Source organism: Heterodontus francisci, chromosome 17 (assembly GCF_036365525.1).
Source record: "Heterodontus francisci isolate sHetFra1 chromosome 17, sHetFra1.hap1, whole genome shotgun sequence".
Taxonomy (NCBI): domain Eukaryota; kingdom Metazoa; phylum Chordata; class Chondrichthyes; order Heterodontiformes; family Heterodontidae; genus Heterodontus; species Heterodontus francisci.
In genome coordinates this window covers 7244804-7267467 of record NC_090387.1, presented here as the reverse complement: position 1 = coordinate 7267467, position 22664 = coordinate 7244804, and the positions used below count along the sequence as shown (strand labels likewise).

Genomic DNA, 22664 nt, shown 5'->3' with positions numbered 1-22664 from the left:
TTCAGCGGGAGTGTTCCACGGGCCTCAATTTATCATTACATCCAAAAGACAACAATACTAACATTAATCAGAAGTTGCAAACAATCATTCTCTTATGTTAATCAGGTAATTTTTCTTGCTGGTATAATTTCTCCAAATGGCAAACTATTTCCTTTTTTCAAAAACACTTCGTAAAATTTGCATATAGACAGCTGTGATGGGGATGATGAACTTTACACGCATTGCTTTCATATATAACAAATCTCTCCAAGAAACCCCTCACGCCAATGCATAGGATACACTATACATGAACACAAATGCTGCACCATGTACAAATATAAGGTATTATTCTGAAGTATTGGGTGTGTCACTTTAAAACTGCAAATTATACTTGGTGTTAAGTAAACACTGGCTGAGTTCATTCGAAGGTTAATTACTATTTAGGCCTGAGGTTAGAATGCTAGTTTTGTTTCTGGAAGGTCAGTTAGGAACAGGCAGAAATTGTGGCTCAAGGACTTTATGTTACAGGACAGTTTTTCCCTGTCATTACTGACTGCTTTGCATTGGAGAGTGTGTGACATCTGATATGCACAAAGTACATACACACTAATTTGTAAAAAGAAAAAGACTTTCACTTATATAGCGCCTTTCATGACCATCGGACGTCCCAAAGTGCTTTACAGCCAATGAAGTACTTTTGAAGTGTAGTCACTGTTGTAACGTAGGAAATGGGCCAGCCAATTTGCTCACAGCAAGCTCCCACAAACAGCAATGTGATAATGACCAGATATTTTTGTGATGTTGATGGTGGGATAAATATTGGCCAGGACACTGGAGAGAACTCCTTTGCTCTTCTTCGAAACAGTGCCATGGGTTCTTTTAGGTCCACCCAAGAGGGCAGATAGGACCTTGGTTTAAAGTTTCATCTGGAAGACAGCAGGTCCAACAGTGCAGCACTCCCTCAGTACTGCACTGAAGTGTTGGCCTGGATTTATGCACTCAAATCCTGGAGTGGGACTTCAACCCACAACCTTCTGATTGTCAACAATTTTTTTTTTTAAGTCTTCGCGTACTCAACTATTCCAATGCTCTCCTGGCCAGCCTTCGATCTTCCACCTACCTTATAATTAATCTCATCCAAAACGCTGTTGGCGTATCCTAACACACGAAGTTCTGTTCACCCATCACCCTCATAATTACTGATGTACATTGGCTCCCGGCCCAGCAAGGCCTCAATTCTAAAATTCATTTCTGATTACGCTTTTGTGAAGCTCCTTGGGACGTTTTACTATGTTAAAGCTGCTATATAAATGAAAGTTATTATATGCATGCTTCCTGTAACTCCTGATTAGAAGAATGAGAAGTGATCTTATTGAAACATAAAAGATTCTAAGGGGGCTTGACAGGGTAGATATTGAGAATATGTTTCCACTGGTGGGGGAATCTCAAACTAGGGGACATAGTTACAGAATAAGGGGGCAGACATTTAAAACTGAGATGCGAAGGAATTTCTTCTCTCAGAGGGTGGTGAATCTCAAATTCTCTACCTCAGAGTTGTGGAGGCTAGGTCACTAATTGTATTTAAGGAGGAGGTAGGTAGATTTTTGAAATCTCAGGGAATCGAAGGTTATGCGGAGCAGGCCCGAAAGAGTTGAGGCCTGGGACAGATCAGCCATGATCTTATTGAATAGTGGGGCAGGCTTGAGGGGTTGAATGGCCTACTCTTGCTACTATTTGTTCTCATGTTCTTTCCCATTACACCATTGCAGTCTCTTTTGTTTTACTCCGACTTTTGATTCATTCCACCTTGCTTGGTGTACTGATGTACTCTCCAGTCCAAATCAGTAGACAGTGAGCTGCAGTGAGAATCCTGGGTGCTTTATCTTTCAAGCCCAAAGGCACCTAGATCAACTGTAATATCCCCATCATTGGCCCAGCTGACATCAGCTAATCCATCCTTACCTGGGCTGGGCCTATGCGTAACTCCAGTTCCACAGCAACAAGATTGATTCTTAACCGCAATCTGAAGTGACTTAACAAGCCCCTCAGTTGCATCAAACCACCTTCTCAGGGACAACTATGGATGGACAATAAAGGCCAGTCTTGCCACACCCAAAGATTAAAACTTCAGAGCTCTGTTGGTCTGTACAGGTCAACACCAAGTTACACTGTGCATTTACTCAGTGGACAGACTAAACTCTTCCGTATACATCTTCCTTGCTCATGGGACGAAAGCATTTCCTTTAAAGGTTATAGTTTAGTTTAGTTTAGAGATACAGCACTGAAACAGGCCCTTCGGCCCACCGAGTCTGTGCCGACCATCAACCACCCATTTATACTAATCCTACACTAATCCCATATTCCTACCACATCCCCACCTGACCCTATATTTCCCTACCACCTACCTATACTAGGGACAATTTATAATGGCCAATTTACCTACCAACCTGCAAGTCTTTTGGCTTGTGGGAGGAAACCGGAGCACCCGGAGAAAACCCACGCAGACACAGGGAGAACTTGCAAACTCCACACAGGCAGTTCCCAGAATTGAACCCGGGTTGCTGGAGCTGTCAGGCTGCGGTGCTAACCACTGCGCTGCAAAGCTTAAGTTTCTCCAGTCTTCCCTCCTATCGGTCAAAAAAGACACAAAGAATAATTAGTATTACCATTTATAGTTTACCCTAGGTTTTCCCTCTCCAGTATAATATACAACTGTTGCTTAAATGATTTCAGGGATTTTTGCCTCCACTCCGATCCAATATCCATTCCATGTTATATCAAGTTACATTAGGTCCAACAGGTTTATGCTAGTTTATGTTCCACACGAGCCTCCTCCCACCCCTCTTCACCGAACCCGATGAGCATATCTCTCTATTTCTTTCTCCCTCATGCTTAACTAGCTACCCCTTAAATGCATCTACACTATTTGCCTCAACCACTCTTTATGATAGCGAGTTCCACATTCTAACCACTGAGTAAAGAAACTGCTCCTGCATTCCCGATTGGATTTTTAAAAAAAGTGATTATCTTATACTTATGGCTGCTGTTTGCAGACTCCACCACATTATTTTAAAGACCTCTATCAGGTTACCCTTCAGCCTTCTCTGCTCTAAAGATCCCCAGCATGTCTAGTCCTTCTTGATTATTTATAACCTCTCAGTTCTGGTATCATCTTTGTGAATCTCTTTAATGCCTCTATACACACAATATGGAGACCAGAACTATGCAGCATTCTAAATGTGATCTAACCTAAGTTCGATACAAGTTTGGCAACTTTTCTGCTTTTCAATTCTAACCCTTTAGAAATTAACCTATGCTTAGTTTTTTTTTAAACTTCATTAACCTGCATCACTACTTTGTATCTTTAATCCCAAATTTCTTTGCAACTCTTATTATCCGAGCAATATGTAGCCTCTTTATTCTTTCTACCCAAATGCAACACCTCACATTTATCTATATAGAAATTTATTTGCCAATTAAATAGCCATGCTGCAAGTTCATTAATTCCTTCCTGTATTGATTGCTTCATGAAGTGCTTCCCGATATTAGAACTTCTTTCTTTTGGGCCTCCTTATCTCGAGAGACAATGGATACGCGCCTGGAGGTGGTCAGTGGTTTGTGAAGCAGCGCCTGGAGTGGCTATAAAGGCCAATTCTGGAGTGACAGGCTCTTCCACAGGTGCTGCAGAGAAATTTGTTTGTCGGGGCTGTTGCACAGTTGGCTCTCCCCTTGCGCCTCTGTCTTTTTTCCTGCCAACTACTAAGTCTCTTCGACTCGCCACAATTTAGCCCTGTCTTTATGGCTGCCCGCCAGCTTATAGAAATATAAGCTGAATATATAGAAATTTATTTGCCAATTAAATAGCCATGCTGCAAGTTCATTAATTCCTTCCTGTATTGATTGCTTCATGAAGTGCTTCCCGATATTAGAACTAAATCTGCCTTTTATTACTGTGAAATTGTGTACCCTAGACCCACTGCCAGTTTACTTGAAATTGTGTTCCTACTTTACCTTTCCACACTGCTATTTTATGTTGCACCATTTTCAAGGCTGCAAAGCTTACGTTTCTCCAGTCTTCCCTCCTATCGGTCAAAAAAGACACAAAGAATAATTAGTATTACCATTTATAGTATTCAATTAATCATATTTTTGTGCGTTAGGATGGCACAAAAACCAGACTGTGTTAAAAATGTTTAGTCCAATGATTAGTTGTACTGCATTTTTGCTTTAAATTTTATCTTGCCAAATTTTCTTCTTCAGTGGGCAGCAGTGACCCTTCTGACTGACCTCTATGCTGGCATTAGTGAATGCTAGCAGGCGAGTCCATTGATATGGAGGCCAATCTAGTCTTTAACTGAACGCTAGTGCTGGTCTGGCAGCTGTGAATGGATGGGTATGCTGGCTGATTTTCACTTCCCTAACTCCAGGCTCCCTAGTGCTAACTGCAACACCCCACCAGGGTCAGTCAATTCAGCACAGAATGCAAGAAGGTGAGGCAGCCTGGTCACCTCTGTCCCTGTGCCCCCACTATCCCTCAAAGCCCCCAGAGTCTATACATGTTTGCTCAAATGTGACTATGCTCGACTAATTTATTGTGTGTAGTACCTTGGGATGTTCTGAGGACATTAAAAGATGCTTTATACAAATGCAAATTACTTTGCCTTCTATGGATAAACTTGCCAACCATCAGGGTACTGGAGTGGAATTTGTACAGTACCAGTGGAGGCATGGTCATAAACAGATGGACAGGGAAGAACAATGAGTGAGACAGGGGTGAAGAGATGCTTAGCCGACTCTCAGCACCATCGGACTCAAAGCCATTAGCTCCCAATGATGTCATCAGCATTTATTAACTTCTGAAAGAAATACATCCAAATAAGTGAATTGGCAACAAAATTGGATGTTAGGTAGCCAGTTTCTTGCAACAAATTTATGTTATGAGGGAGAACGCCTCCATAAGTGAAAATAATGGCCATTCACACCTACAGCAGGTTATGACTCCTGGCTCGGGCACACCTCTAAGACCAGTTTACCCTCTGATTTTGAACCATCCATCCTGCATGGCTAAGAGAGTGAATACTGGCTGGCTAATCAACAATGAAGAGCATCTCAGCAGACACTAGTCCTGTCCTTAACCACCTAACAAGCAAGGAGTCAGTGCCCATGGAAACAATAACAAAGCATGGGTCAGGGCCCACAGAGCTAATAACCCAGCATGACTCAGGGCCTGGACCCAATATCCTAGCAGTCAGTATATTCAGAAGTATCCCCGAGCTACTTTCACCAAATCTAAAAGATTAGAAAACAAGGGCAGATAACCGAGTCTGGATTCACTTTTATTGAAGCCGGTACATGAAGACACACATTTTTGTCTTTGTCAGCACTAGAGAAAAAGCAAGATTCCACATGACTGTATCAGGTTAAAGCCATACACGTGAACTAATTCAGAATGCTCCTCTCAATGGTACAATTTCAGTCCAACACAGTACAAAATAGTTTAACCTAATATGGTTAAGAGAACTTTATACATACATATATATATCTCCCCCATCTCTCTCCCTCTATTCATTATTCCCCTTCATTAAAAGGTGAACATTAGCACTCATATCACTGTTAAATAATTTTTCATTTAAAACTTGTTTCTAAAATGCCAATTTGTTGTTTTTCTCCCGTAAATATTTCAAGTGCAAACTTTAAATTAAGCAGCATAAATATTTCATTTCTAATAAGAATATGTGAACAAGATCCAGCCAGATCTTTTGGACTACAGCATCATTTGGTCAGAATTGCAACTTTGATGAACATAGAGAGGGAGAGAGAAATGAAAAGGAGAGGGGCACAGATTGGAGAAGGGAGGCAGGGAGGAAAGAACAGAAATAGGATAAAACACACTGACTGAAAAAGGATACGGCGTAAGAGGGAGAGAAACAAACACAGCCAAGAAACAGGGAAGAAGGGGGAAGGGAGGAATTGGGTGGGTGGGGTAAGAAAAACAGAAAATGATGGGAGATAAAAGTAGAAGACTCAGAGGAAACAGATATCCAGACTGAAAAAGCTGGAGGGCGGAAAGAGACAAAAATACAGACAGTAAAGAAATGAAAAGGTATTGGTGGGTGGGATCATGTAGAATGGAAGAGATACAAAAGGAAAAGGGCAGAAGGGAGAGGATGGATCAGGAAGAGACAAAGACAGAAAAAAGTCCATTAAGCATTAATTGAGTTTCTCTAGGTTAGTGTAACAATTATTCAGCATCCCGCTATACAACAGTCATACAGATTAAACTTTTGTTCTGTTATCTTCAAAGCAGTTTAAAATTTGTTTGCATGTTTGGTTCCAGCAGTTTAATCTAAAAAAAACAAAAAAGTGGACCAACTGTGCAGTTTCTCCAAAGCTACATCAACTTTGGTTAAATATTTCAGGTATAATCTCCAGACAAATCTGGAAACATTCCCCTTCCTTTCCTTGGTGCAAGGAACCCGGGAACACGAGTGGGTTGTTCCTGGTTACCTCCGTACACACACATATTACAGATAAGAGCATCAAAAAAAAATAAAAAATTATACAAACAGCCTTGCTATTGGAAAGTACTCAAACTAATTATGCCTAGCTTTCAGTGGTAAATATATTACTGCTTTTAATATATATGCAAGGTTATAGGGAAAATGCTGATTATCCAGACCTCCCATTTCAGCACAAGTTAGTACAGTTCATGTAACAGAAATTAGAAGTTTGCACAATTCCATTCTGTGGTTATCCCCTTGAGAATACAATGCAATAAGGTATTTTACATCGAGTAGTGTTTACACTCAGAAATAATGTGCCATTTCATTAACTGCAGCTAGACAATGGAATGATGCTTTCCTCAGATATATATATCTTTCAGTGGGAGGGATGGGCTGAGGGGGGTGAGGGGAAAAAAATATTTTTTTTTCCTTTTCGTCCATTCTCATTTCAAGATGGCCTAACTCAACACGGTTCAAGGAAGGCAGGAGCTATCAGAAAAATTAAAACTAAAAACTTTCCATTACTGGATAAAATAAGTTTTAAATTAAGTTAAAAAAAATAAATTGCCATGAAGCGACTGACCGCTTGTGCTATAGTGCATGTTTGAGTTGAGCGCTTATGATGACACCTGCATGGTGGTGTGTCAGGCACTTGTATCCAGCAGGTTTCTCCTTCTTCCCTATGTCCTCAACAACAAATAATTCAATGTGCCCTCTAAACATCCCAACAGTGTTTAAATGAAAGACACAATTTGGTCTTCGATAAGTACATGATTATTAAGAGTTGCTTCCCTGTCCACCCTCAAGTCCTGATTAATTCGAAAAGTCCCTTAAAAAAACTGTTTCACTCTGCTAGGTTTCCATACTTTGATTATTTACAGAACAGCCATCGACTCAGAATCCTCCTGTCCTTCATGCTCCCTCCTCCTCCCAACCCTCACACATGCTGCCCTGCTGCTGCTGGCGGTTCCACCTCCTGCACCAGTTTGGTCCTTCCATCCAACAGCCGACTCTGCAGATTACTAACTGATCAACACCGCCTGGCTGCCTCACTGGCGTTGCTTACCAACACCTCTACAAGCAGCCAACGGGTAAAGGGAATAACAGTACGGGATTTGCTATTAATCTTAGTCGCTGAGACCAAGATCGCTTCATACCCACCCCCCAGAATTTTAACATGCTAAGCAACCCAGTCCAATTTCCTACCCAAACTGCCACCTCCTCCTGGGCACTCTTTCAAACCCCAGTAGCACACTTCTTTGCCAGCGTGCCAAGTGAGATTTTATTCCCCCTTAACTTTTCTGATAAAACATTTATTTTTTTTGATTGAGGTGTTGTCAGACAAAGGGATTTATTTACATTTCTGGAATGCACACACTTATCCTGTGACAAGTCATTTTAAAATTTAGTTAATGCCTTCATGTCCCCCCCCCCCCACCCCGCCCCAAAGTAAAATTGATAGCGGCTGCTGCATTTAGACAACTGCTGGCCCTCTCGATTGATACAATTGTCTAATTTGGTCTTTTACTTTTAAATATTATAATACACAGCATGTCTGCAGCTTTTAGGCTTCATTCTCTGTTGGAGAAGAGTTGTTTGTTGTGACTACAGAATCCGGTTTCCGAGACATCCTGTCCAGCTCTGCTTGAACGTCTGTTAAAACCGGCTTTTGTCCTAGAAATACATAGAAAACCCAATTTAAAAAAAAATCACAATGAAACAGCCAATCACTGTAAATCCTGTCACATGTGTTTCCTTTACATTTTCTCAGTTCTTTCTCCCAGTCAGCAGGAGAGAATCGTATAGCAGAAAAAGAGGCCATTCGACCCATCGTGCCTGTGCTGGCTCTGAGAAAGCCAACCAATTAGTCCCGCTCCCCTGTTCTTTCCCCATAACTGGGCAATATTTTTCTCCTTTTCAAGTATTTATCCAATTCTCTTTTGAAGGTCACTGTTGACTCTGCTTCCACTGCCCTTTCTGATATTGCATTCCAGATGTTACCAGGGAAGACCATTGAACCAGATATGATAGATGGGTTCAAGAGTCAGCTTGTGTGTGAGAGGTGGTGGTGGTGATGGCTGGGGGGGGGGGGGGGGGTGGGGGGAGAGGAGAGAGAGAGAATGTGTGGGGGGGGGGGGGAAGAGAGAGGAAAGAGAGGGGGAGAGAACGAGAGCTGATGCATAGGGCAAGAATGGGGCTCATCCTTCAATAAGTATCTGCTTGGTTTTGTTAGTGCCAGTTAAGATTAAGTATCAGCATCAGTACCTCCTGCAACCATAATCCACTGCAGATCTCTGGTAGATACAGACTCAGCTGCAGCGCAAATATTGAGATGAAGAGACGAACTGGCTCAAAGTTCTTGCAGATGGTAAACGAAAAAGACTTGCAATTTTACAGCACCTGTACGTCCTCAGAATGTCCCAAAGTGTTTTACAGGCAATGAAGTACTTTTGAAGTATAGTCACTATTGTAATGTAAATAAATGCAACAGCTGCTTTGCGCACAGCAAGCTCCCAGCAATGACACAGTGAACAGGTAAACTGCTTTTAGTGATACTGGTTGACGGGTAGATATTAACCAGGATACCAGAGAGAACACACCTGCTCTTCCTCACTATAGTACCATGGGATCTTCTACCTCCACATAAGGGGGCAGACATAAGGCCTCGATTCTAATGTCTCATCTGAAAGACAACAACTCCAACAATGCAGCATTCCAACAGTACTGCACTGGAGTGTCAGCCTAGATTTCTGTGCTCAAGTCTATAGAGTGCATAGAGGGAGGATATTGAGAGCAGTAGAAGAAGTGAGAAACCTTGGAGTGCATGTCCACAGGTCCCTGAAGGTGGCAGGACAGGTAGATAAAGTGAAGAAGGCATATGGAATACTTTCCTTCATTGGCCGAGGTGTAGAATACAAAAGCAGGGATGTAATGCTGCAACTATATAAAACACTGGTTAGGCCACAGCTGGAGTATTACGTACAGTTCTGGTCACCACATTTATAGGAAGGACATAATTGCTCTGGAGAGAGTAGAGGAGATTTACAAGAATGTTGCCAGGGCTTGAAAGTTGCAGCTATGAGGAAAGACTGGATCGGCTACGGTTGTTTTCCATGGAACAGAGGAGGCTAAGAGGTGACTTAATTGAGGTGTACAAAATTATGAGGGGTCTAGACAGACAGGAAGGACCCGTTTCCCCTAGTGGAGAGGTCAATTACCAGGGGGCACAGATTTAAGGTGATTGGTAGAAGGATTAGAAGGGACATGAGGAAAAGCTTTTGCACCCAGAGGGTAGTGGGTGTCTGGAATTCACTGCCTGGATCAGTGGTGGAGGCAGAAGCCCTCAACTCATTTAAAAGGTACCTGGACCTGCACCTGAAGTGCTGTAACCTGCAAGGCTACGGACCAGGTGCTGGAAGGTGGGATTAGATTGGACGACTAGTTTTTTCAGCCGGCGCAGACAAGATGGGCTGAATGGCCTCCTTCTGTGCTGTAACTTTACTATGGTTCTAGTGCAAACTTAAACCCACAACTGTGATTCAGAAGAAACCATGTGCTATGATGCTGCAACAGACAGATGATTGCCGATTAGATTCCTGGTTTCTGCTAAGTAATTCGATCTGCTTTTTGTCAGAGACCATGAAAGTTGCTAAATAAATGCCAGACTTACTTTCTTTTCTTTGCTTAGTTTCCACTGGGGGAAGTTTCATAAATCTAGTGTAAAAACGACTTGGCAGGTAGAGGTATAAATTGTCAGGACACTGCTTCATGACCACCCTGTGGTTAGTTGCTGAGTAAATGTTGTCCTGTTACTTTTCAAACAGCCTAAACATCCAGTCTCTCCGCTCCAAAGAATTTCAGGAATTTCCAACCAACTCCAAAGGGAATTGCCTGGCTGGTTGTAGCCTGATTAAAATAAAGATCTTGGGAACTCCTTAGCACACAGTTCCTGACGATTGAGTTATCTGATTCTCCCCAACACACAAAAAACACAAAATGCAACTTTGGAAACAACATATCCCCCAAAGCCCGCTGGTATCATTACAGCTAGACTGAATCAACTTAAGGCTGCTCCCATTCAATCCCGTGGTCCTAACTGAAGCAGAGTTACAGTTTAAACTCAGCAAGGTCTAGTCAGTAACTAATGGGGAAGGCGAGTACTGTAACAGTAGTTTTGAACAGAATACAGCAGCAGGGCAATTCCTGTCTTTAGGGGACAGGGTGATGCAGAAACTTATTTTCACTGGGGGAGCAAAACAAATGGCGAGTTGGGACATGATCCAGGTCGGTAAATAATGAGGGTTACAGATACTTTAACTTGGACAACAACACACTGGACTGGAGGAAAGTAATATGAAAAAAACTTGAGTAAGTGTTGTTACTACATTAAAAACTCCTTCCTACTCCTCTCAACGAAAGCATGGGGATTTCCACCATCACCCCTGACATAGCCAACGTCTCTGCTATCTCCTTATGAGCTTTTCTCAGAATTCGCAGATGTAAATCAGTAAGTGTCAGTCTATGAGGCATCGGCATTAAAAGTTGGAGTAACTTTACCCCTCTCCATTGTTAATTGTGTTTAACTGTCTGCAGGTGGTGGGCATTAAGTGGGGATTCACTTGTGCCCCTATAAAAAGGCACAGACTGAAAACGTGAGTTGCTCAGTGAGGATGTGCATATTTGTAATGTGTATCTTTGTAAATAAATGCTTATAAAATTGTGTAAAGGTGGTCTCCAGTTCTATCCTTCACCTCCTGGATTTTTGGATGATACCCATCTCTCCGAAGTGTTGACTACCTGATACAGGGACAGTTTCACAAGCAGCAGTCAGTCAATCTCCAGTGCCTTATGCATGTGATCATTATCCATCTGTTTTGATGGTAAGCGTCAGCTGGGTGCCCATGGGGGACATAAACAATTACTCAGTCGCCCACCTAACATCCGTACATGCACATCACCAGCAGGACTGTGGTGAACAAAGAACAAAGAACAAAGATAATTACAGCACAGGAACAGGCCCTTCGGCCCTCCAAGCCTGCGCCGATCCAGATCCTCTCTCTAAACATGTCGCCTATTTTCTAAGGTTCTGTATCTCTTTTCTTCCTGCCCATTCATGTATCTGTCTAGATACATCTTAAAAGACTCCATCGTGCCCGCATCTACCACCTCCGCTGGCAATGCGTTCCAGGTGCCCACCACCCTCTGCGTAAAGAACTTTCCACGCATATCCCCCCTAAACTTTTCCCCTTTCACTTTGAACTCGTGTCCTCTAGTAATTGAAACCCCCACTCTGGGAAAAAGCCTCTTGCTATCCACCCTGTCTATACCTCTCATGATTTTGTACACCCCAATCAGGTCCCCCCTCAACCTCCGTCTTTCTAATGAAAATAATCCTAATCTACTCAACCTCTCTTCATAGCTAGCGCCCTCCATACCAGGCAACATCCTGGTGAACCTCCTCTGCACCCTCTCCAAAGCATCCACATCCTTTTGATAATGTGGCGACCAGAACTGTACGCAGTATTCCAAATGTGGCCGAACCAAAGTCCTATACAACTGTAGCATGACCTGCCAACTCTTGTACTCAATGCCCCGTCCGATGAAGGAAAGCATGCCGTATGCCTTCTTGACCACGCTATTTACCTGCGTTGCCACCTTCAGGGAACAGTGGACCTGAACACCCAAATCTCTCTGAACATCAATTTTCCCCAGGACTTTTCCATTTACTGTATAGTTCACTCTTGAATTGGATCTTCCAAAATGCATCACCTCGCATTTGCCCTGATTGAACTCCATCTGCCATTTCTCTGCCCAACTCTCCAATCTATCTATATTCTGCTGTATTCTCTGACAGTCCCCTTCACTATCTGCTACTCCACCAATCTTAGTGTCGTCTGCAAACTTGCTAATCAGTCCACCTATACTTTCCTCCAAATCATTAATGTATATCACAAACAACAGTGGTCCCAGCACGGATCCCTGTGGAACACCACTGGTCACACGTCTCCATTTTGAGAAACTCCCTTCTACTGCTACTCTCTGTCTCCTGTTGCCCAGCCAGTTCTTTATCCATCTCGCTAGTACACCTTGGACCCCAAGCGCCTTCACTTTCTCCATCAGCCTGCCATGGGGAACCTTATCAAACGCCTTACTGAAGTCCATGTATATGACATCGACAGCCCTTCCCTCATCAATCAACTTTGTCACTTCCTCAAAGAATTCTATTAAGTTGGTAAGACATGACCTTCCCTGCACAAAACCATGTTGCCTATCACTGATGAGCCCATTTTCTTCCAAATGGGAATAGATCCTATCCCTCAGTATCTTCTCCAGCAGCTTCCCTACCACTGACGTCAGGCTCACCGGTCTATAATTACCTGGATTATCCCTGCTACCCTTCTTAAACAAGGGGACAACATTAGCAATTCTCCAGTCCTCCGGGACCTCACCCGTGTTTAAGGATGCTGCAAAGATATCTGTTAAGGCCCCAGCTATTTCCTCTCTCGCTTCCCTCAGTAACCTGGGATAGATCCCATCCGGACCTGGGGACTTGTCCACCTTAATGTCTTTTAGAATACCCAACACTTCCTCCCTCCTTATGCCGACTTGACCTAGAGTAATCAAACATCTGTTCCTAACCTCAACATCCGTCATGTCCCTCTCCTCGGTGAATACCGATGCAAAGTACTCGTTTAGAATCTCACCCATTTTCTCTGAGTCCAAGCATAACATTCCTCCTTTGTCCTTTAGTGGGCCAATCCTTTCTCTAGTTACCCTCTTTCTCCTTATATATGAATAAAAGGCTTTGGGATTTTCCTTAACCCTGTTTGCTAAAGATATTTCATGACCCCTTTTAGCCCTCTTAATTCCTCGTTTCAGATTGGTCCTACATTCCCGATATTCTTTCAAAGCTTCGTCTTTCATCAGCCGCCTAGACCTTATGTATGCTTCCTTTTTCCTCTTAGCTAGTCTCACAATTTCACCTGTCATCCATGGTTCCCTAATCTTGCCATTTCTATCCCTCATTTTCACAGGAACATGTCTCTCCTGCACGCTAATCAACCTCTCTTTAAAAGCCTCCCACATATCACATGTGGATTTACCTTCAAACAGCTGCTCCCAATCTACATTTCCCAGCTCCTGCCGAATTTTGGTATAGTTGGCCTTCCCCCAATTTAGCACTCTTCCTTTAGGACCACTCTCGTCTTTGTCCATGAGTATTTTAAAGCTTACGGAATTGTGATCACTATTCCCAAAGTAGTCCCCTACTGAAACTTCAACAACCTGGCCGGGCTCATTCCCCAACACCAGGTCCAGTATGGCCCCTTCCCGAGTTGGACTATTTACATACTGCTCTAGAAAACCCTCCTGGATGCTCCTTACAAATTCTGCTCCATCTGGACCTCTAACACTAAGCGAATCCCAGTCAATGTTGGGAAAATTAAAATCTCATATCACCACCACCCTGTTGCTCCTACATCTTGCCATAATCTGTTTACATATTTGTACCTCTATCTCACGCTCGCTGTTGGGAGGCCTGTAGTACAGCCCCAACATTGTTACCGCACCCTTCCTATTTCTGAGTTCTGTCCATATTGCCTCACTGCTCAAGTCCTCCATAGTGCCCTCCTTCAGCACAGCTGTGATATCCTCTTTGACCAGTAATGCAACTCCTCCACCCCTTTTACCACCCTCTCTATCCCGCCTGAAGCATCGATATCCTGGGATATTTAGTTGCCAATCATGCCCTTCCCTCAACCAAGTCTCAGTAATAGCAATAACATCATACTCCCAGGTACTAATCCAAGCCCTAAGTTCATCTGCCTTACCTACTACACTTCTTGCATTAAAACAAATGCACCTCAGACCACCAGTCCCTTTATATTCATCATCTGCTCCCTGCCTGCTCTTCCCCTTAGTCACACTGACTTCATTATCTAGTTCCTTACAGGCTTTTGTTACTACCTCCTTACTGTCAACTGACCTCAATTGGTTCCCATCCCCCTGCCACATTAGTTTAAACCCTCCCCAACAGCGTTAGCAAAAGCACCTCCAAGGACATTGGTTCCAGTCCGGCCCAGGTGTAGACCGTCCAATTTGTAATAGTCTAACCTCCCCCAGAACCGGTCCCAATGTCCCAAAAATCTGAACCCCTCCCTCCTGCACCATCTCTCAAGCCACGCATTCATCCTGACTATTCTTTCATTTTTACTCTGACTATCACGTGGCACTGGTAGCAATCCTGAGATTACTACCTCTGAGGTCCTACTTTTTAACTTGGCTCCTAACTCCCTAAACTCTGCTTGTAGGACCTCATCCCGTTTTTTACCTATATCATTAGTGCCTATGTGCACAATGACAACTGGCTGTTCACCCTCCCCCTTTAGAATGTTCTGCAGCCGATCTGAGACATCCCTGACCCGTGCACCTGGGAGGCAACATACCATTCGGGAGCCTCGTTTTCGACCACAGAACCGCCTATCTACTCCCCTTACAATCGAATCCCCTACGACTATAGCCCTTCCACTCTTTTTCCCGCCCTTCTGAACAGCAGAGCCAGCCACGGTGCCATGGACCTGGCTACTGCTGCCTTCCCCTGGTGAGCCATCTCCCTCAACAGTATCCAAAACGGTATACTTGTTTTGGAGGGAGATGACCGCAGGGAACTCCTGCGCTGCCTTCCTGCTCTTTCTCTGCCTTTTGGTCACCCATTCCCTTTCTCCCTCAGCAATCCTAATCTGCGGTGTGACCAATTCACTAAACGTGCTATCCACGACCTCCTCAGCATCGCGCATGCTCCAAAGTGAGTCCATCCGCAGCTCGAGAGCCGTCATGCGGTCTAACAAGAGCTGCAGTTGGACACACTTCCTGCACGTGAAGGAGTCAGGGACATCAGCCATGTCCCTGAGCTCCCACATTGAGCAAGAGGAGCATGACATGGGTCTGAGATCTCCTGCCATTTTTAATCTTAAGCTTAACTTAGTTAAATGGTGCATGCGATCAGGAGCAGTGACCCACAGATGATTATCCTTTCCATAAACTAGGGACATGTAGCTAAATGTCACTGTCTTGGCAGTGACCAGTTAACTCAGCATGAACCAAGGATCGAATGTGGGATCTTTCTAGTCTCACAGATCAGCCATCAAGATGCCCTGAATTCATTGGTCAAAACTGTCCCCATATTTAGAAGTACTGATGGGTGCTTCCCATGAGCATGTATGAAAATTTCCTTCACCCTGCACCCCACCCCACCACACCACCCCCACCCACCCCCGGGATGCTTTACTGAAATCTCAGCAATTAACAATGCTATTGAATGAGCCATTTCCAACACAGATGGTAAGGGCTTACCTGACTTCTTGGCTGCATTCTGTACTCCTCCAGCTCCAGGACTCCCAGGAGAACCTGTCTTTTTACTCAATAAACTGTTAAAGAAGTTAGCCAGCACTCCTTCATTTGCAGCAGCAGGACCTGAAACCAGAAAGGAAAAAATAACTCAGCCTTGATGCTTTCAAGAGAACCTGGACCTCAAGTACACAGATGGACCAGGGGCATTCTCCCAATGGATTCCTGCAATCGTGCCCCTGTTTATTAGACGGGGGTTGGTTGGGAGAATGAGAAGGAGGAGACACAATGAAGTCAACAAAACAGCACATAGCTCAAACCTATACAGCTTCTATCAAGACATCATGAGGAAGGCTGTCTGCCTAGCTGGGGGAGATGGTGGTGTAGTGGTAATGTCACTGAACTAGTAACCCAGAGGCTCAGGCTAATGCTCTGGGGACACGGGTTCAAATCCCACCATGGCAGCTAGTGGAATTTAAATACAACTAATTTTTAAAAATCTGGAATTGAAAGCTTGCCTCAGCTTCATGGCATCGTGTTGTAAAAAAAAAAACCCATCTGGTCCACTAATGTCCTTTAGGGAAGGAAATCTGCCGTCCTTACCTGGTCTGGTCCACATGTGACTCTAGACCCACAGCAATGTGGTTAACTTCCCTCTGAAATGGCCTCGCAAGCCACTCAGTTGTCACGAGCAATTAGGGATGGGCAACAAATGTAGGCCATGCCAGCGACACCCACATCCCATGAAAGAATGAAAAAAACATTCATTCAGGGAGGGACAATAACCTTCTCCCCCATCACAATATCCAACAGTTTCTTAAATGAATGCTGGGTTTTTACCTCAAGTCTTTGATCAGGACATCCATTTCACGCTGCTCACTCTTTGGGTTTTTACTGATTCATTCACAGAATGTGGGTGTCACTGGCAAGGGCCATGATGATGAACCGCCTTCCTGAACACAAATGAGTGGCTTGCTAGGCCATTCCAGAGTGCAGTTAAGAGTCAACCCCATTGTTGTGGGTCTTGGTGTTTCCCCAGAGTGAATTTAAGTTTTCCTTTTCACTAGTATGGCTTTGTGCTCCCTTGTCCTGTTTGCTGCTTAGCCATTTCTGGTGTTTGGTCTTTGGCGTTGGGGAAGGGGCGGTGATAGGGAGATCTTTTAATGCTTTGCTGAGCCTCCAAAAGAGCGTGACAAAAAAAAGAGTTCATGCAGATGCTGATGGAGCTGACAACATTTGCATTTTGTGTGTCATTAAGGAAACAGTGATTGTGTTTTTTTTAATATACAGAATGGTTGTGTACTCAAGGAGAACAGAATATTTTACAGCTCTGGCAAGCATGAACTTGATCTCATTGGTTAGCCTGCGATGACATCTTTCTTGGTAAGGATCCCTCCCAAACTTAATACAGATTTTCCACCGGCACCGTAAACTAGCAAGCAAAAAATTAATCAGGGACAGTCTTTTTTTAAATAAAGCAATCACCTTTAAACAAAACAAGATAGCTGCAAGCAGCAAGAGCTAGAACACCCAAGCTCTGTTACTTTCCTCTCAGTCACACAAAGACAGTAAAAAAAAACTCAAATGCACAAAGCAGCTGTCGTGTACAGAGTTCAGTTTCACTTTTTGGTTCCTGCCAGTAAGTGGACTGAAACACAATCAACCTGACCAAAGGATGTAAAAGCAAAATACTGCCGATGCTAGAACTCTGAAATAAAAAACAGAAAATGCTGGAAATACTCAGGAGGTCTGGCAGCATCTGTGGAGAGAGAAGCAGAGTTAACGTTTCAGGTTGATGACCATTCGTCAGAACTAGGAAATGTTAGAAATGTAATAGGTTTTAAATCGTTCAAATTCGGGAGAGTGGAAAAAGAACAAAAGGGCAAGTCTGTGATAGGGCGGAAGATGGGAGACAGTAAAATGACAAAAGAGTTCATGGGGCAGAGCCGAAGGAAGTAATAATGGGACAACTAAAGAGACAAAAGATGTGCCTAGAGGAGGTGTGAATGGCAGAATAATGAACAGCAGCCATTCGAAAGCAAAACAAGAGAAAACAAGATTAAGACTGAAACATGCAGAGAAAGGAAACAACATGGGGGCAGAGATTACAGTCTGAAATTTTTGAACTCAACGCTGTAAAGTGCCTAATCGAAAGGTGAGGTGCTGTTCCTTGAGTTTACGTTGAGCATCATTGGAACACTGCAGCCTGCTCTGCCACTCAATACGATCATGGATGATCTTGGGCTTCAACTCCACTTTCCCACCAATTCGCCATATCCCTTGATTCCGAGTGACCAAAAAGCTATCTAGCTTAGCCTTAAATGTATTCAATGATGCGCATCCAGACCCCTCTGGGTTAGAGAATTCCAAAGATTCACAAGTCTTTGAATGAAGTATTTTCTCCTCTCTCAAACCTAAATGATCGGCCCCTTATCCTGAGATTGTGCCCGTGTGTTTTAGATTCCTCGACTAGCGGAAACAATGAATTGCTCATTCGATGAGCTGGTACAGACACGATGGGCAAAATGGCCTCCTTTAACGCTGTAACAATTCTGAGATTCTTTGATTCAGTGTCTACCCTATCCAGCCCCTTCAGAATCTGGTATGTTTCAATGAGATCAGCTCTCATTCTTCTAAACTCCAGAGAATATAGGCCCAATTTACTCAGCCTGTCATCATAGGACAACCCCCTATCCCAGGGACCAATCTAATGAACTTTAGCGGTACCGCCTCCAATGCAAGTATATCCTTTCTTAAATGTGGAGACCAAAACTGCACACAGTATTCCAGATGTGGTCTCACCAAAACCCTGTACAACTGTAGCAAGACTTCTTTATTCTTGTACTCCAATCCCCTTACAACATGCCATTTGCCTTCCTAATTGTTTGCTGTACCTGCATGTTTACTTTCTGCATTCCCTGTACAAGTTGAATATCAGCACTTACAAGTTTTACACCTTTTAAAAAATATTTTGCTTTTCTATTCTTAAGACCAAAGTGAATAACTTCACACTTCCCTACGTTATATTCCACCTGCCATCTTGTTGCCCATTACCTAACCTTTCTATAATTCTTTACAGCCTCTCCGTGTCCTCTCCACAGCATTAGCTTTCCACCTACCCTTGTATCATCAGCAAACATAAATACATTATTCTCTATCTCTTCATCTACGTCATTAATATAGATTGTAAACAGCTCAGACCCCAGCACCGATCCTTGTGGCACTCCACTAGTTACTGTCTGCCAACTTGAAAACGCTCCGTTTAGGCCCACTCTTTGCTTCCTGTCCATTAACCAATCCTCTATCCATGTTAATATATTACCCCAACTCCATGAGCCCTTATCTTGCCTATTAACCTTTTGTGTGGCACCTTATTGAATGCCTTTTGGAAATCCAGGTATACTATATCCATTGGCTCCCTTTTATCTACCCTAGTAGTTACATAATCAAAAAATTCTAATAAATGTGTCAAACAGGATTTCCCTTTAGAAAACCATGTTGACATGTAATCATTCTGTGCTTTTCTAAGTGCATTTTTAAGACTTCCTTAATAATAGTTTCCAGCACTTTCCCAATGACTGATGTCAGTCTAACTGGCCTGTAGTTCCCCGTTTTCTCTCTCTCTCCCTCATACAAATTAGGAGCAGCAGTAGGCCACTTGGCCCATTGAGCCTGCTCCGCCATTCAATAAGTTCATGGCTGAACTGATTTTTCCACATTACCACCTACCTCGATAACCTTTCGCCCCCTTGCTCATCAAGAATCTATCTACCTCGATCTTAAACATATTCAAAATATTCTGCCTCCACCACCTTCTGAGGAAGAGAGTTCCAAAGAATCATGACCCTCAGAGAAAAAATTTCCCCTCATCTCTGTCTTAATTGGTCAACCCCTTATTTTTAAACAGTGACCCCTGGTTCTAGATTCTCCCACAAGAGGAAACATCCTTTCCACATCCACTCTGTCAAGACCCCTCAGGATCTTATGTGTTTCAATCAAGTCACCTTTTACTCTTCCAAACTCTTGCGGATACAAGCCTCGCCTGTCCAATCTTTCCTCACAAGATTGCCCACTGATTCCAAGTATATAACGCATTTACATCCTTCCCTAAATAAGGAGACCAATACTGCACACAGTACTCCAGACGTGTCTCACCAATGCCCTGTATAGCTGAAGCATAACCTCCCTACTTTTGTATTCAATTCCTCTCGTGATAAACGATAACATTCTATTAGCTTTCCTAATTACGTGCTGTACCTGTATACTAACCTTTTGCGATTCATGAACTAGGATACCCAGATTTTTTCCCCCATTCCTTTCTTGAAAAGCGGTGCAACATTTGCCAACTTTTTTTAGATTAGATTAGAAATACAGCACTGAAACAGGCCCTTCGGCCCACCGAGTCTGTGCCGAACATCAACCACCCATTTATACTAATCCTACACTAATCCCATATTCCTACCAAACATCCCCACCTGTCCCTATATTTCCCCAACACCTACCTATACTAGTGACAATTTATAATGGCCAATTTACCTATCAACCTGCAAGTCTTTTGGCTTGTGGGAGGAAACCGGAGCACCCGGAGAAAACCCACGCAGACACAGGGAGAACTTGCAAACTCCACACAGGCAGTACCCAGAATCGAACCCGGGTCCCTGGAGCTGTGAGGCTGCAGTGCTAACCACTGCGCCACTGTGCCGCCCCAATCTTCCAATCTGACCGGACCGTTCCCAAATCTAAGGAATTTTGGAAAATCATGGCTACATACACTGTCTCTGCAGATATCTCTTTTAGAACCCTAGGGTGAGGGCCGTCAGGTCCCGGGGATTTGTCGGATTTTAGTCCCTTAAGTTTCTCCAATACTTTTTCTCTGCTAATATTAATTTCCTTAATTTCCTCACTCTTTTTAGCCCCTAGGTTACTGTCTATTTCTGGTATGAAACTTGTGTCTTCTACTGTGAAGACAGACAAAATATTTGTTCAATGCCTCTGCCATTTCCTCATTGCCCATGATAATTTCTCTTGTCTCTGCTTCTAAGGGCCAACATTTACTTTAGCTACTCTCTTCCTTTTTATATACCTATTAAAACTCTTACAATCTTTTTTCTATTACTGGCTAGTTTACTCTCACTCTATTTTTTTCCTTTTTAAAAAATCAACCTTGTGGTAGCCCTTTGCTGATTTCTAAAACACTCCCAATCCTCAGACTTGCTACTCTTTTTTTTGCAGCATTGTAAGCCTCAGTAGTCGGCTGAGGGCAGAGATGTGCAGCACTGTGGGTGTACCTACCCCACATGGACTGCAGTGGTTCAAGAAGGCAGCTCACCACCACCTTCTCAAGGGCAATTAGAGATGGACAACAAATGCTGGCCTCGTCAGTGAAGCCCATATCCCATGAACAAAAAAAAAGTCAGCATGAGAGGAAGGTGGAGAAATAAAATGGCAGGCCACCAGAAGCCCCTCTTTGTTTCTTTTTTTTTGTTTTAATCTAGTTTTCTCTTGTTTTAATTTTGGACGGCAGCTGTTCATTATTCTGCTATTCACACCTCCTGTCAACACATCTTTTGTTTCTTTACTTGTCCAATTATTACTCCCTTTGACTTTGTCCCACCAACTCTTTTCTCCCGACTTTTGCCTTATCACAGACCTTCCCTTTTATTCTTTTTCCACCCTCTCCCATTTGATCCACTTAAAACCTATTACATTTCTAACTTTTCCCAGTTTGATGAAGGGTCATCGACCTGAAACATGAACTCTGTTTCTCTCTCCACAGATGCTGCCAGACCTGCTGAATATTGCCAGCAATTTTTGTTTTTATTTAAGACCAAAGAATGTCTTCAATAACCAGCCATTGACAAGGACATCCAGAGAATTTAACGCACAAAAACAGGCCTTTCGACCCAATTGATTTGTGTTGGTGTTTATGCTCCACACGAACCTCCTCCACTTTAGTTCATCTCACCCTATCAGCATATCCCTCTATTCCGTTCTCTCTCATATGTTCACTTAGCTTTCCCTTAAAATGCAATTATGATACTCACCTCAACTACTCCATATGGCAGCGAGACCCACATTTTCACCAGTAAAGAGGTTGCTCGTGAATTCTGCATTGGATTTATTAGTGACTATCTTTAATTTTTGGTCCCCAGTTCTGGATTCTCCCACAAGTAGAAATATCCTCTGTGTTGTAATGGAAACCCCATATGCCACATGGAAATATTAATTTTGTCATATGGAACTTTGCCTGAAGACTTCTACCGGACATTATTACAAATAACTTTTAAAAAGCAGAAATGAGTAGCTAAAGATGGCCACGCACGAATTTGCACCTGAAAAGCCAAAGGCCGACCAGAGACAGAAGTGATTACCCAGTCTAGCTAGAAGAACGGGATGCTCTCTGATGCAATTACCTAGAATGGTTTTGTCAATGTTGATCGTCAAAAGCCATCAACAACCACTGACTTTGAAAGGGCCAATCCACACCCCACCGCCCCACCAAGTATGTCTGAACAGCCTTGAATTTCAAAAATCCTTCCAGAAGGTGCTGTTTCAAACAAAGAGGTGGTCACATGACATGACTACCTGTGTAACTCAGAGTTTGTGTGAATGGTGCCTCAGACAGCAGACAGTAACTGAACTCCAAGGAAGGAACTCTCTCTCTCTCTCTCTCTTCAGCGAAGTCCCAAGGGAGCTTCGGCTGCAGCTAGACCTCAAAGCTGCAGATCCTTACAGTCAGCAACAAGGAGGACAGATAAAGCCTCTCTTCAGCCTTCTGGAACCAGAGAAGCAAGCCCGAATTGTGCACATGGCCCAGCGAGGACTTCAAGACTTCAG

The 22664-nt window shown here is 43.3% G+C and overlaps 1 protein-coding gene across 1 annotated transcript in view; it reads right to left on the bottom strand.

Moving 5' to 3' along the window:
• Nucleotides 1-5296: 5296 nt before the first annotated feature.
• dync1li2 (dynein, cytoplasmic 1, light intermediate chain 2) overlaps nt 5297-22664 on the bottom strand; it is a 134473-nt gene continuing 117105 nt past the window's right edge. Inside the window, exons 12-13 of the mRNA XM_068049063.1 lie at nt 15834-15953; nt 5297-8156 (exon numbers count right to left, since the gene is read on the bottom strand). Of these exons, the coding sequence (XP_067905164.1) occupies nt 8047-8156; nt 15834-15953 (230 nt within the window). The 3' untranslated portion in view covers nt 5297-8046. The remainder of the gene's footprint in view (nt 8157-15833; nt 15954-22664) is intronic.